Consider the following 12964-nt stretch of genomic DNA (forward strand, 5'->3'; position numbering starts at 1 on the left):
GAGGGAGACGGAGCGTGTCTGTCTACGCCTTCATCTTGCCAAAGCAGTTTTTGAATGCAACGATTTTGATGCCTTTTAGTGCTTCTACCATTTTTTTTTCACCTCTTCCCATTCAGGCTTTTTTTGGTTCCTCCCTGATAAATCATCGATTTAAATATAAAGCTATAAAACCTTTAGGAGGAAACATAGGCAGATATCTTCAAGAGTTAGGAAAATAGTTCTTAGACTTGACACCAAAAGAACAATCCATAAAAGGAAAACATGATAAATTAGACTTCATCGGTATTAAAAACTTCTACTCTATGATAGCCCATGTGAAAAAGATGAAAACAAAGAAACAGCCCTGGCCCGGTAGCTCAGTTGGTTAGAGCTTCGTCCCAGTGCACCAAAGTTGCTGGTTCGATCCTCAGTCAGGGCACATATAAGAATCAACCAATGAATACGTAAATAAGTGAAACAACAAATTGATGTTTCTCTCTCTCTTTCTCTCCCTCCCTCTCTCTTGCTCTCCCCCTTTCCCTCCCCTTCTCTACCTCTCCCCCCTCCTTCCTCTCTCTCTCAGAAAATCAATCAATAAATAAAAATGTTAGAAAAGACAAGGAACATAGGTTTGCAAACCACATATTTGAAAAAAGACTAGTATCTAAAATATTAAAAAACTCAAAACAGCAAAAAAGCAAACTAGAAAATGGGAGAAAGATCTAAACAGGAATTTCACTGAACATATACAAATAGTAAACACAAGGGGCGATTGAAACACGAAGAATTATCTTCTGGAGGGCAGGCCTCTTGTAGTACAGGCTTCCCCCACTAGGTGAGGGTTCTAGGAACCCATCTATATCAGTATACCAGCTGGTGTTGTGAGAGGCTGTTTGGCTTCAGTTATTTTATTTTAAGATTCTTTCAACACGTTTGCCCATTTCATGATGGGTGATTTATCAGTGCACTTGCCTGCACTGTGCTGAGTGTTCAGCAGTTTTTGACCAAAAACAGCATGACCCACTTGACTCTCATGACCCTCTCTCCCTATTCACCCGATCTAACCCTGAGCTACTTTTTCTTTTGTTTCCCTGGATGAAAAGAGTCCTCAAAGGAAAAAGTTTTGCCGATGTGGAAGAGGTGAAACAAAAAATAGCAGAAGCACTAAAAGGCATCAAAATTGACGAGTTCAAGACTGTTTTGAGCAGTCAAAAAACATCTCAATAGGTGTATTGCATCAAATGGAAAGTACTTTGAAGGTGACTAAAGTTTAAACATGTAAGACTAAATACACAACATTTTATAAATAAGTACCGTGTTTTTTTGGGTTCCGCGCTCCCTCTTGTAAGCATAGGAAGACATTAAGTGTCACTCAACATCATTAACTAGTAGGAAATGCAAATTAAAGCTGCGATGAGATACCACTACACACCTACCAGTATGGCTAAAGTAAAAATATGAAATGCTGGCAAGGTTGTGGGTTACTCATACATTGCTGGTGGGAATATAAAATGGGACAGCTATTCTATTGGCAGGTTCTTATAAAAGTAAAGATGCAATTACTACACAATTCAGCAGTTGCATTCTTGGGAATTTATCCTAGAAAAATGGAAGCTTATTTTCTCATAAAAACCTATATGTGAACATTCATAGAAACTTTCATTGTAATAGCCAAAAATGGGAATTGGCTCAGATGATTTTGAACAGGTGAATAGTTAAACTGTAGTATATATATATATACCATGGAGTCTTAATATTCAATAATTAAGAGCAAAAAACTATTGATACATACAACTTAGAATTACTTAGTGAAGAATGCCAATCCCAAAAGATTATATACTATATAATTTCATTTATATAAATTTTTGCAATAACATAGTTTTAGAACTTGTGAGCAGATTGCCAGGGGTTATGGATGGGCACAGGAAAGAGGTGTGGTTATAAAGGGGTAACGTGAGGGATCCTGTGGTGTTGGAACTATTCAGCATCTTGACTACTGATGGGTACAAACCTACACAGGTAATTAAATTGTGTGGAACTTAATACACATGATTAGAAGTAAAACTGAGCAAACCTTGTAAGATCAGTGGATTGTATCTATGTCAGTATTCTGGTTATGATATTATAGTATTGTTTTGCATAATGTTGCCATTGGGGGGTAAACTGGGCAAAGTGTATAAGGGATCTCTTTGTGTTATTTCTTATAATACATACCAATATCCAATTCTCTCAATAAAACATTTCATTAAAAAAGAATTGAGAAAAAGAAATGACCAGCAGCTGTACCCTCACTTGGGTCCTAGTCATGCTGTCCTCACTGGCCTAAAAAGACTGGTGGGAAAGGAGACTTGATGAGAGTTGTGTGCCACTTTCCACTTCCTGCCCCCACCCCAGGTATTGCTCTCCCTGCGCATTTTGCTACTAATGAAGCCCAGCGTGCTGTCCCGAGTCAGTCACCAGGTAGCCTTTGGGCTCCATGAACTCCTTAAGACCAACGCAGCCAACATCCACTCAGGTGACGACTGGGCCACCATCTTCACGCTGCTGGAGTGCATTGGCTCAGGTGTAAAGCCTCCAGCTGCCCTGCAGGCCACAGCCAGGGCAGAAGCACCTGATGCTGGTAAGCCCTTTCCCAGGGTGACCCACACTGGCAGATAAACCATTATGGCCCCAGGGGATGAGACAGGAAGAGAAAAAAGGTTATTACATTCAGCAGATTAAATACCCATAGCTTTCGTCTGCTACTCCCAGAGCTTCCTATGCCCATTGGCTTCTCCCCAGCGCATCCTCACGTTAAACAGCATGAAGGCAATTAGGCAGCAGAGAAGGCTATGGAGCCAGGCTTTACGACTGTCCTGAGGACTGTTTTCTCAGAAACTGAGAAACTGCCTCCCTCCTGGCTGCTACTACATGCCATCCAGAACCCAAATTAGCCTGCTGCCCTATTTGGTCAAGAGAGAAGCTGTCCAGACCATCCTTCAGCCCTCTGGTGACAGGGCTGAAACTAAGCCGCACCAAGAAAGAACAGAGGCTAGCCTTCAGCGCCTTTCTTCTGAGAGCTGAAATTATTTCCTGAACCCCATGTCCCATCCTCACTTTGACTGTGCCTTTCTCCCTGCTGGCTCAGGGGCCCAATCAGACAGTGAACTCCCATCCTACCATCAAAATGATGTGAGCCTGGACCGGGGGTACACTTCTGACTCGGAGGTTTACACTGACCACGGCAGGCCTGGCAGGATCCACCGATCAGCCACAGATGCTGACATGGTCAACAGCGGTTGGTTAGTGGTGAGTGACCACATGGGCAGAAGATGAGGCTTCCCTCCATGGCCTGGTCCTCTGAGAGGGCATCCAGGGGAAGATCCAGTTCAGGCTTGGGTTCCCAGCCCACTGTGTACTTTACAGGTGGGGAAGGATGACATCGATAACTCCAAGCCAGGTCCAGTGCCCGGGACTGGGCCTAGCCGGCCAGGCCCCTCACCTCTGGTCAATCAGTACAGTCTGACAGTGGGGCTGGACCTCGGACCACATGACACTAAGTCCCTGCTTAAGTGTGTGGAATCGCTGTCCTTCATCGTGCGTGATGCTGCCCACATCACACCTGACAACTTTGAGCTCTGCGTCAAGACCCTACGCATCTTTGTGGAGGCCAGTCTTAATGGCGGTGGGTCACCCAACAAAGGGATAACTGGGGAGTAGCCATGTGAATATATGGGGTATACGGGGGACAGGGAGGAAAAGGCAGGCCATCTGTGCCCAAGGATGTGGAAATGTGACCTAGATCTGGCTCTGCTCAGGGTGCAAGTCCCAAGAAAAACGTGGCAAGAGTCACAAATATGACAGCAAAGGGAATCGCTTCAAGAAGAAATCCAAGGAGGTCTCAATGCTTCGGCGGCCTCGAACCTCCAGCCAACATGCTTCTCACGGCGGGCACAGTGACGATGATGAAGATGAAGGCGTGCCTGCCAGCTACCACACGGTGTCTTTACAGGTCAGTCAGGACGTAAGTATGGCAGCCTTTACTTCCTCTTCTCTCCATGCACCTGACTTGGGGAGCATAAACGTGACAGGGACAGCCAGGCTTGAAAGGGAGGGCCCGGGCTCTCAGCCACCACCTCCACTGTGTTCCCACCTGTAAGTCTTTGCTTCATTTTTAAACTAAGGTCTGTTTTTTGAATAGGTAATATATGGACATGGTACAAGGTTCCAAAGGTACAAAAGGGTAAACAGATAAAATTAAGTCCCTTTCCATTCCTGTCCCTAAGCCACTGAGTTCTCACCAGAGGCAACTACTGCCACCAGTTTCTGGTCTATCCTTATGGAGTTATTCTGGGTCTATATAAGGTATATAAAATGGCCTTAGAAAAAAGATCAAAACAAATTATTAAATCTGGCCAGACACTTATTTCCCATCAAAACCTCAGCCTGAGGTGTGCTTTCTGTTTTTTGTTTGTTTTCTTTTATTGTTTTTTTGTTATTTGATCTTAGAGGGGAAGGAAGGGAGAAAGAGAAGGAGTGAAACCTTGATGTGAAAAAGAAACATCGATTGATTGACTTTAAGACATACCCTGATCAACCAGGACCTAACCCACAACCCAGGCATGAGCCCTGACTGGGAATTGAACCTGTAACCATTTGGTGCACAGGATGATGGTCCAGCCAACTGAGCCACACCAGCCAGGGCCACACCACCCATTTTAAAATGAGATTAACATGAGGTTTTATCAGTAATCAGGTGTGAAAGAAAATTGAAAAGAAAGTATCTTTCTCACTGTTTAAGTCAGTGTTACTAAATACTCAGTCCACACCCCTCCTCAGCTCTCCTGTACTAGGAGTAATACCCAACTTTGGGAAACACTGGCCAGGACTGGGCAATTAGCTCATAGTTGAGAAGGGAGTGGTGAGAGGGGTAGAATATGGTGCAGTTGGTACTAGGGGCTCCCTTGAAACAGTCAGGGACAGTGGTGGATAGGGAGTTTTCATCAGACCAAAGCCCACTCATGTCCTGCCCTTCCTGTTACCCCAGTTGCTAGACCTGATGCACACCCTGCACACGCGGGCAGCCTCTATCTACAGCTCATGGGCGGAGGAGCAGCGCCACCTGGAGACGTGTGGCCGAAAGATAGAAGCAGATTCGCGCACCCTCTGGGCCCACTGCTGGTGCCCTTTACTGCAGGGTAAGCCTTGCTGGAGCAGGAAGGGCAGGGGCAGGGGTGGAGCTGGAGCATGAGAAGTCCAGGGTCGGGATGACTGAAGGACCCTGAGTCTGTTCTCGCTCTCAGGAATTGCCTGCCTGTGCTGCGATGCCCGGCGCCAGGTGCGAATGCAGGCCCTGACCTATCTGCAGCGAGCACTACTAGTACATGATCTGCAAAAGCTAGATGCCCTCGAATGGGAGGCCTGTTTTAACAAGGTAAGACATCCCTCTGGTCTTAATAAAGTTTCAAATCCTTAAGACAAGGAAAGCCAGGCAGCCTGAAGAGCCCCTAATGTCAATTCTCAGCCTGCATCACACCTTCCCTTCTGCTCAGTACCCATCTACCCCAGCCCCTGGCTTCCCTGGGGCAGGGCTGCCAGCTGAGCCTATTAGGAAGTGTTGGCGATTTACCCACCAGGTGCTGTTTCCTCTACTGACCAAGCTCTTGGAGAACATCAGCCCTGCAGATGTGGGCGGGATGGAGGAGACCCGGATGAGGGCTTGCACACTGCTCTCTAAGGTACTGCTCACAACCCCACACCCACCCACTCTCCTGCCTCTTCTCAAGGAGAGAAGCCAAGACTTTTGTTAGGACCTAGAGATGTGAGTAGGTGTTCAGGACCCCAGCTATGGAGACTCAGTGGGACTTAAGCACCTGGGAGGATTCTGGAATTCAGAGGCGTCTAATTTAAGATTCCCAAACAAGATAGGACAGACTTGTCTCCCAGCCTTGGAGAGGGGTATAGAAGGCTCCTGCCCTACCCTTGGCTGAAAGGGACCGGCGGGCCATAGGTCTTCCTGCAGCACCTGTCTCCACTGCTGTCACTCTCTACCTTTGCTGCCCTCTGGCTGACCATCTTGGACTTCATGGACAAGTACATGCACGCAGGCTCCAGTGACTTACTGGTACGTTCTCCCTTAGCTTGACTTCTGCTGCCTGCGTCCTCTCCCACCCACTGGAAAGACTTATTGTTACCCCCTTGGTGGCTACTTCCTTCTTACCATATTCCCCCGTGTCCTCTTTCCTGTTCTCATGGGCCCACTGCCACCTGTAGTCGGAGGCCATCCCTGAGTCTCTGAAGAACATGCTCCTGGTAATGGACACAGCAGAGATTTTCCACAGTGCAGATACGCGAGGAGGCAGCCCCTCAGCCCTCTGGGAGATCACCTGGGAGAGAATTGACTGTTTTCTGCCCCACCTACGAGATGAACTCTTCAAGCAGACTGTCATCCAGGGTAAGGGGCTCAGCCCAGCTTCTCAAAAAACAGTCTGGAGCTCACCAGTTCTCTATGCTCTGGGTGGTGGGAAGACTGGTGGGTAGTCAGGGCTTTGCTTGAAAGAAAGCACTAAGAGTTGCCATCTCTATTTGCCTTCTCTAGACCCCATGCCTATGGAGCCTCATGGCCAAAAACCTCTGGCCTCAGCCCACCTGACTCCTGCTGCTGGGGATACCAGAATACCTGGCCACCCACCTCCCCCAGAGATACCCTCTGAACTGGGGACCTGTGGTGAGTCCCTCTGGGCCAGTCTGCTGGGTGTTGAGCAGGAAACAGAAGGCCTAAGAGGAGGCCAAGAGTAGTCTGGCATTGCTCTTGAGCATGGGCCATGAACCAGGGGAAGGAGGGACCCAGAGAATCCTGTTTGCCTCTTCTTCCTATCAGAAATGGCAGGACCAAATAAGCTATGATGAGGTAGCCATTTAAGATTTTTCAGGCTTGGGAGGAGGCTAGGTCTGGGACTTGGAGAATATGCAAAGGTTGCCATTCAGACCAAAATTAATTTGACTAGAAGTACAGCAGAGGAGGTAGAGGGTAGAGATAAGATAGCTGGGCATTAGAATGAGTTTCAAGGGAGGCTTGCAACTCTTCTGCTCATGGGAATGGGGAGGGGCAAATGTTGGTATGAGAGTCTGACTGCAACCACCTTGCTCTGCCTATAGACTTGGAGAAGCCTGAGGGCCCACGACCTGGCAACAGCAGCTCCCCTGGATCACCAGTGGCGTCCAGCCCCAGCAGGCTGAGCCCTACCCCAGATGGGCCTCCACCCCTGGCTCAGCCCCCACTGATCCTGCAGCCCTTGGCCTCCCCACTGCAAGTGGGCGTGCCGCCCATGACTCTGCCCATTATCCTCAACCCTGCTCTTATTGAAGCCACCTCACCAGTGCCCCTCCTGGCCACACCCCGCCCCACAGACCCCATGACCACCTCCGAGGTCAACTAAAACAGGCCCCTCAGAGATAAAGACCAGGACCACCAGGCTGTCCCTGCCCCTTCCCTTCCAGCTGTCCCAGGGGCCACAAACTCTTCAGGCCCAGCCCAAGCTGTTGTCGCTGCTACTTGTACAGGGACCTGGAAAAAAGGACATTTGGAACCCTTCCTGGGACCCACAGTCAGGCTGCAGGAACTTCTCTGCTCTCCATTATTGGGGGTCCAACCTGACAGCGCACTCAGGTATCACCTGCAGCCTGGCAGCTCTGGGGAGGCGTCACTGTGCCAGTCCTGCAGTGCCTGCCCTCGTGCCCCTCCTCCCCATGATCAGGCATTGAGAGCCGAGCCAACCACTCTGCACTTTGTTTCCCTCTCCCATCCCCAAGCCCATCAGCCCTGGGCCACCTACTCCAGTTCTTCCTCTTTTATTAATTAGTTGGTCAGTTTGGAGAGCTGATTGACACCATGGAGGGTGGGCAGATGGGGCTGGACAGAGGGACTGCCCATAGGAGCATGTACATATGAAAAACAGGACAACAATGGACTTTTTATGATGTAATAAATGTCTTAGTACCATCATTAATGCCTTTCCCTCTGGTTTCCTTCATGAACTTGTGGGCACCATGTTATTAGGATATCCAGGCCTTGGACTTTGCATGAACAGAAGTGACACTGAGCCTACCAACAGTCTGGCCCATGTGGCCCCCGGCACCAACCAGCCAGATGCCAGAACAACTGAGGCCAGGATTCCTTTACCACTGCTGCTGCTTGACCACCACCATCAGCACAACAGTGCACCCTTGTCCCCAGGGATGTGCCAGAGGTTCAGGCAGTTGTCCTCATTAACTGCTCCAAGGGAGACACCCGAAACAATGTAGACTGAGGTCAAAGGGAAACCAGAGCTGAGCTGTAGGTAGGTAGTTATTCAGAAGTCTTCCCTCTGATGTGCCTCATGGCCAAGGAGCACAAAGGAGCCTTGGGGCTTAGAAGGTAGGCCATCTTGCCCACCGCTGTGATCGTGCGTGTCTGGGCATGGGCATTCACTTTGGCCCATGGCCTCCAACCATCCCAGTCACTGAAGTATGACTGGACAACCCCTCTCCGTCTCTTCCTTTGCATCAGGGTAAGAGAGGCGGGAGTGTACGTGGGCCAGGCTGTGTGGCCCCTGCAGGGCTCAGGTACTATGGGTAGGGTACAGAATGCTATCTATTAAGCTTTCCCAAGTGAAGCATCTACATCATCTGGCTTCCTCCTCCATAGTGGTCCCTCCTCCCTCTGAGCGAAGGTGGAGCATGGAGCTGTACCCTGTTGTACTACCAGCTGACCTCCTCATGGAGAGTTAGGAGTACTCACCCTCTTCATTTGGGCCCAGATGGCTATGTGATTATTCAGCGCCTGGGGCTTCCTTTTGCTCAGCTCAATCACATGGATATTGCTGAGAGACTGGACCTCTGTAAGTGTTTCTCTCAGGTATATTGATAGAAAAGGGCACATTGGAAATGGAAATAGTCTAATGTGGAAAATCACTGACACCAGTTTCTACCTCTTCCCTTCCTTCTCCCCCAAGGAGTCCAGACCATCCCTGGTTTCCCACTCCTGCCCATGGGAAAAACTGGAGTATGACTGCACTTCTTATCTGCGCTTTGCTGTATGAGTGCAGAAAAGCCAGGATCACTAGGGTCCTAGGCTAGATAACAGCTATGATGTCTCTGTTCTACCATCTGAGCCCCACCCACAAGCTCTGCCTTTAGAAGCTTGCATGTGTTTCGGGGCAGGGGTGGGAGGGTGACATGTGCTTGCTGCTGCAAACAAGCCTGAGAACCATCCTACGAACAAAGGAATGTGACAAGTCTGTGTTCCTCAGTTGATCTGCAAATATTAGGAAAGAAGCTGGAGTGATTACCAACCAACCCTCTCCCCACTGGGTAGCAAAAACATTAGTTGTAAGTCTCATTCTGTTACAGAAGGATCAGGCAATATATATATGACTTGTGGTGTTGGCAATGTTGTCTCTGAGAAGGTAAAGGAATCTATGAGATAAACTAATTTCCAGGCCTCAATTCTAACCAACAAGGAAGAGTGGCTTGGTGATGTGGAAGTGACAAAAAGCCTTGTGGAAAAGTAATAGAGTAATCCAGAGGGAAATGCTGGCCTTAATGATGTCTCCTGTAAGAACTCAAGAACAGCAGATTTCACCAAGTTCAGAGGAAAGCTAGAGACCTACGACCCTACGTGGAGAAGTGACTTTGTTGGAACCCTCTATATGTGTCAATATTAGGTGCATGCTCACGCAACCTTGTAGAGGTATGTACTACTATTATAGACTCAACCCTAGGCTTGTCTCACTCTAAACCACATGGTTTTTCCTATAACACTTCCTCAATTTGAAAGTAGTGGTAGTGGTGTGGAAACTCTCCAAAGCCACTGAGGCTCTTTGACTTACCATGGGCTTGTGTCCCAATAAACCCAGAAGTTGAAAATATCATAAATTGAAAATGCATTTAATATGCCTAAGTTACTAAACCTCATATCTTACTTTAAATGTGGTCAGAACACTTACATTAGCCTACAGTTGGGCAAAATCATCTAACATAATGAATACACTATAGAGTATTGGTTGCATACCCTCATGACCACTTAGCTGATGGGGAACTGAGACTTGCTGCTGTCGTCCAGCAAGAAAGTATCATATAGCAAGCATATCACTAGCCTGGAAGAAGACTGAAATTCAAAATTCGAAGTACAATTTCTACTAATGCATATCGCATTTACACCATTGTAAAATTGAAAAATCTTAACATTGAACCATTGTAAGTTGGGGACCATCTAAACATGCATTTTCTGTACCCTCTCATGAGAAAAGGTTGAACATCTGAAGAAACAGGCTCTTACTGGTGAAGTAAGAATTCACTAGAAAATGAAAAAAGATTCACACAACCAAGAATAAATGAGAATTTTCTAAGCACATAAGAATGAAGTACTAGTTAAGTTTTGGGGGAGTCAAAAGTTATACATGGATTTTTGACTGTGAGGGTGTCAGTGTCCCTAACCCCTGCATTTTTCAAGGGTCAACTGTACAGAATTAGCTCCAGTAGACACACATCTCCCCCTACCCCCACCCTAAAAAAAAAATAGGAACAACAAAAAATGTGGCTATACCAGCCCTTGGGTATTTACCTTTGCTTAGGGCTTACTGCTTGGGAGACCAGTGGCCTTGAGGAAGCAGAATCTCTGAGCCTGTGGACTTCAGTTGAGAAAAAACTAGTTGAAGTAAACAGTTTATCACCCCCTCCTTGAAATGTTCTTCACTTGCCTTCTGAGACACTAGTTTTTCTTGGTTCTCCCCCACCTCCCTGGCTCTGCATTTTTAATTTCCTTTGTTGGCTGCTCCTTACCTCCAGGCTCTGAACATTAGAATGCCCCAGGGCTCAGCCTTTGTCCAGAAGTCCTTTCTCTACACTCCATCGCTAGGTAATGATGTTCACTGTCAAGACTAAATACCATCCATTACGCTGACTTTATGTGCAGCGAACCCCTTGGTTTCCACTTGCATGCCTCATAGCCTCTCAAACATAACAAACTTAAAAGGAAAAATTCTTGATTACCCCCCTACAAATCTGCTGCTCCCCCAGTCTGCCCCATATCACTAAAGGACAACTCCATGGATCTTTTCAAAACATGTCATATCATTTTCTCTCCGTTGCTCAAAACCCACCAATGGCTTTCCATCTCATTCAGAATAAAATCCAAAGTTCTTACTTTATCCCACCTACTTAATTTTCTGCTTTCTTCAAATATGCCAAACACATTCCTATCAGCCCTTTACACTACTGGTTCCTCCACCTGGAATATTCTTCCCCCCAGATATCCGCATAATTCACTCCCTCACTTTTCAAGTGTTATCAAAAAAGCCTTCCCTGCCTGCTATATATAAAATTTTTATCACTCTTTACCCCCTTATTTTTCTTCATAGCACTTACCACCAACGGACATATTATACCTCCATTTGATTCATATCTGCAAACTAGAACGTTGTTTTCTAGAGTAGGCCTTCACTACTTATTGATGTATGAATAGAGTGAGTATATGGTGCCTCTGCTTTGGGCCAAGTGCTGGGGCAACATCCAAAAATAGAGATGATCATTAGATTGGAAATTAGTGGAACAATGAAAAGTTTTCTTAAGCCCAAATAGATGAGGCTATAGCAACTGACAAAAAACTGAGTCAGTTGGAATTTCCAGGCCAATACTGGGACTTGTTGGAGCTAACTGATGGATACATGGGGGTTCATGATACTATTCTCTCCACTCTATTATGTTTTATACACATTTGTAGGGAGAGAGATTCATCCTAGATTTAACACAATGATTTTGAATTCTTGTTCTCTTTCTTAGCTGTATTACTTCAGCTTTCTGAGGCTTAATTTCTTCATAAGTAAAGTAAGGTAATATTTATCTCCTAGAGTCGTTGGGAGGAAGAAAAAGAACTTATACTAAAGTACCTTAATATAGAAACTGGCACATTCCGTTTGTGGGCAAGATGAAGAGGAAGGGGAAGTAACAGGAATTAGAGAGCCCAAACTAAGGGCCAGAATAGTCTCCCTTCATGCAGAGCTAGTACAGACCTGTAATTCCATTATTAAGAAGGTCAGGGGAAAGTTGCAGAAATGATCTGAAACATGTTCAATAGTGAGCCCCAAGTAGGACGACTCCAGGAATGGTTACTCATGACACCTCCTAAAGAGAAACTCGGCCAAGCAGAGATGTCCAGCCTCGGAGTCAGTACTTTGTAAAATCCTGTACTGACCTTGCTGCCGCTAGAAGCGTACAAGCGGACGCTGGGAACTACTATACAAAAGGCAATTTCCTTTATCGGAGGAAGTTTGAACTATTAAGATTGTGGATACCTTCTAATATTTCAAACCTCCGTAAGGGATGAGCAAAGCCTTTCCAGGTGCAGAGCTCCTGAGCTCAGTCAGGTCTTAAAGTCTGGCCCGCTGTGAACGTGCCACTTATAGAATGTTTTAGATCCAGATAGTCTCTTTCGCGAGAGTTAGAAACTGAGGATGATTACGGAGTTTCCTTGCGGCTCCGGAGAGGCCGCCAGATGGTGCCGTGGGACAGACTGCTAGAAGAACTTCCTTCCTCTTCCCCTAAATCTTCCCGGCAGCGGGGCCCCGCTCCGGGTAGGGGACCCGAGGGCTGGGACCATCAGCTTCCTCTTGGGGTTCCCCGGCTTCAGAGGTGGCCAAGCGTTAGGCACAGCATAACCCGAGTAGCAGTGGGGGCTGCCAGCTGTTTGAGGCAGGCCTGGATGAGTGAGGACACCGGAGTCGGGGCCCTGGGCCGCGGGTGGCGCTGGTTTAGCGGAACCCGCCTCCATCTGGTCTCCCCGCTAGAGCCCGCGCTTGGAGGACACTCATCTCCACTCCCCGCGCTGCGAGAATATCTTCCCCGTAAGGGGCACGCCTTAGTCGCTCCCGATTGGTTGCGAATGTCCGGAGTTAAACTTTCAGCCAAAGAAAAAGGGCATGGGGCGTGACGCACGGAAACGTCACGGGAATTCCCCCCTCCCGGGGGC

The 12964-nt window shown here is 47.3% G+C and overlaps 1 protein-coding gene across 11 annotated transcripts in view; it reads left to right on the forward strand.

The window, feature by feature from the left end:
• GBF1 (golgi brefeldin A resistant guanine nucleotide exchange factor 1) overlaps window positions 1-7963 on the forward strand; it is a 130991-nt gene extending 123028 nt beyond the window's left edge. For 6 of the 11 annotated variants that reach the window (XM_090278482.1, XM_090278485.1, XM_090278492.1 and 3 more), the window contains 11 exons: window positions 2374-2599; window positions 3107-3267; window positions 3385-3643; window positions 3777-3982; window positions 5006-5156; window positions 5262-5392; window positions 5595-5696; window positions 5969-6082; window positions 6232-6412; window positions 6557-6685; window positions 7117-7963. In XM_090278482.1, the coding sequence (XP_090134608.1) occupies window positions 2374-2599; window positions 3107-3267; window positions 3385-3643; window positions 3777-3982; window positions 5006-5156; window positions 5262-5392; window positions 5595-5696; window positions 5969-6082; window positions 6232-6412; window positions 6557-6685; window positions 7117-7397 (1941 nt within the window). In that variant the 3' untranslated portion in view covers window positions 7398-7963. The remainder of the gene's footprint in view (window positions 1-2373; window positions 2600-3106; window positions 3268-3384; window positions 3644-3776; window positions 3983-5005; window positions 5157-5261; window positions 5393-5594; window positions 5697-5968; window positions 6083-6231; window positions 6413-6556; window positions 6686-7116) is intronic. The other 5 variants (XM_090278484.1, XM_090278486.1, XM_090278490.1 and 2 more) reach the window with 1 other exon arrangement.
• The last annotated feature ends 5001 nt before the right edge of the window (window positions 7964-12964 follow it).

Source organism: Furipterus horrens, unplaced genomic scaffold, assembly GCF_987537825.1.
Source record: "Furipterus horrens unplaced genomic scaffold, mFurHor1.1.pri manual_scaffold_5, whole genome shotgun sequence".
NCBI lineage: Eukaryota > Metazoa > Chordata > Mammalia > Chiroptera > Furipteridae > Furipterus > Furipterus horrens.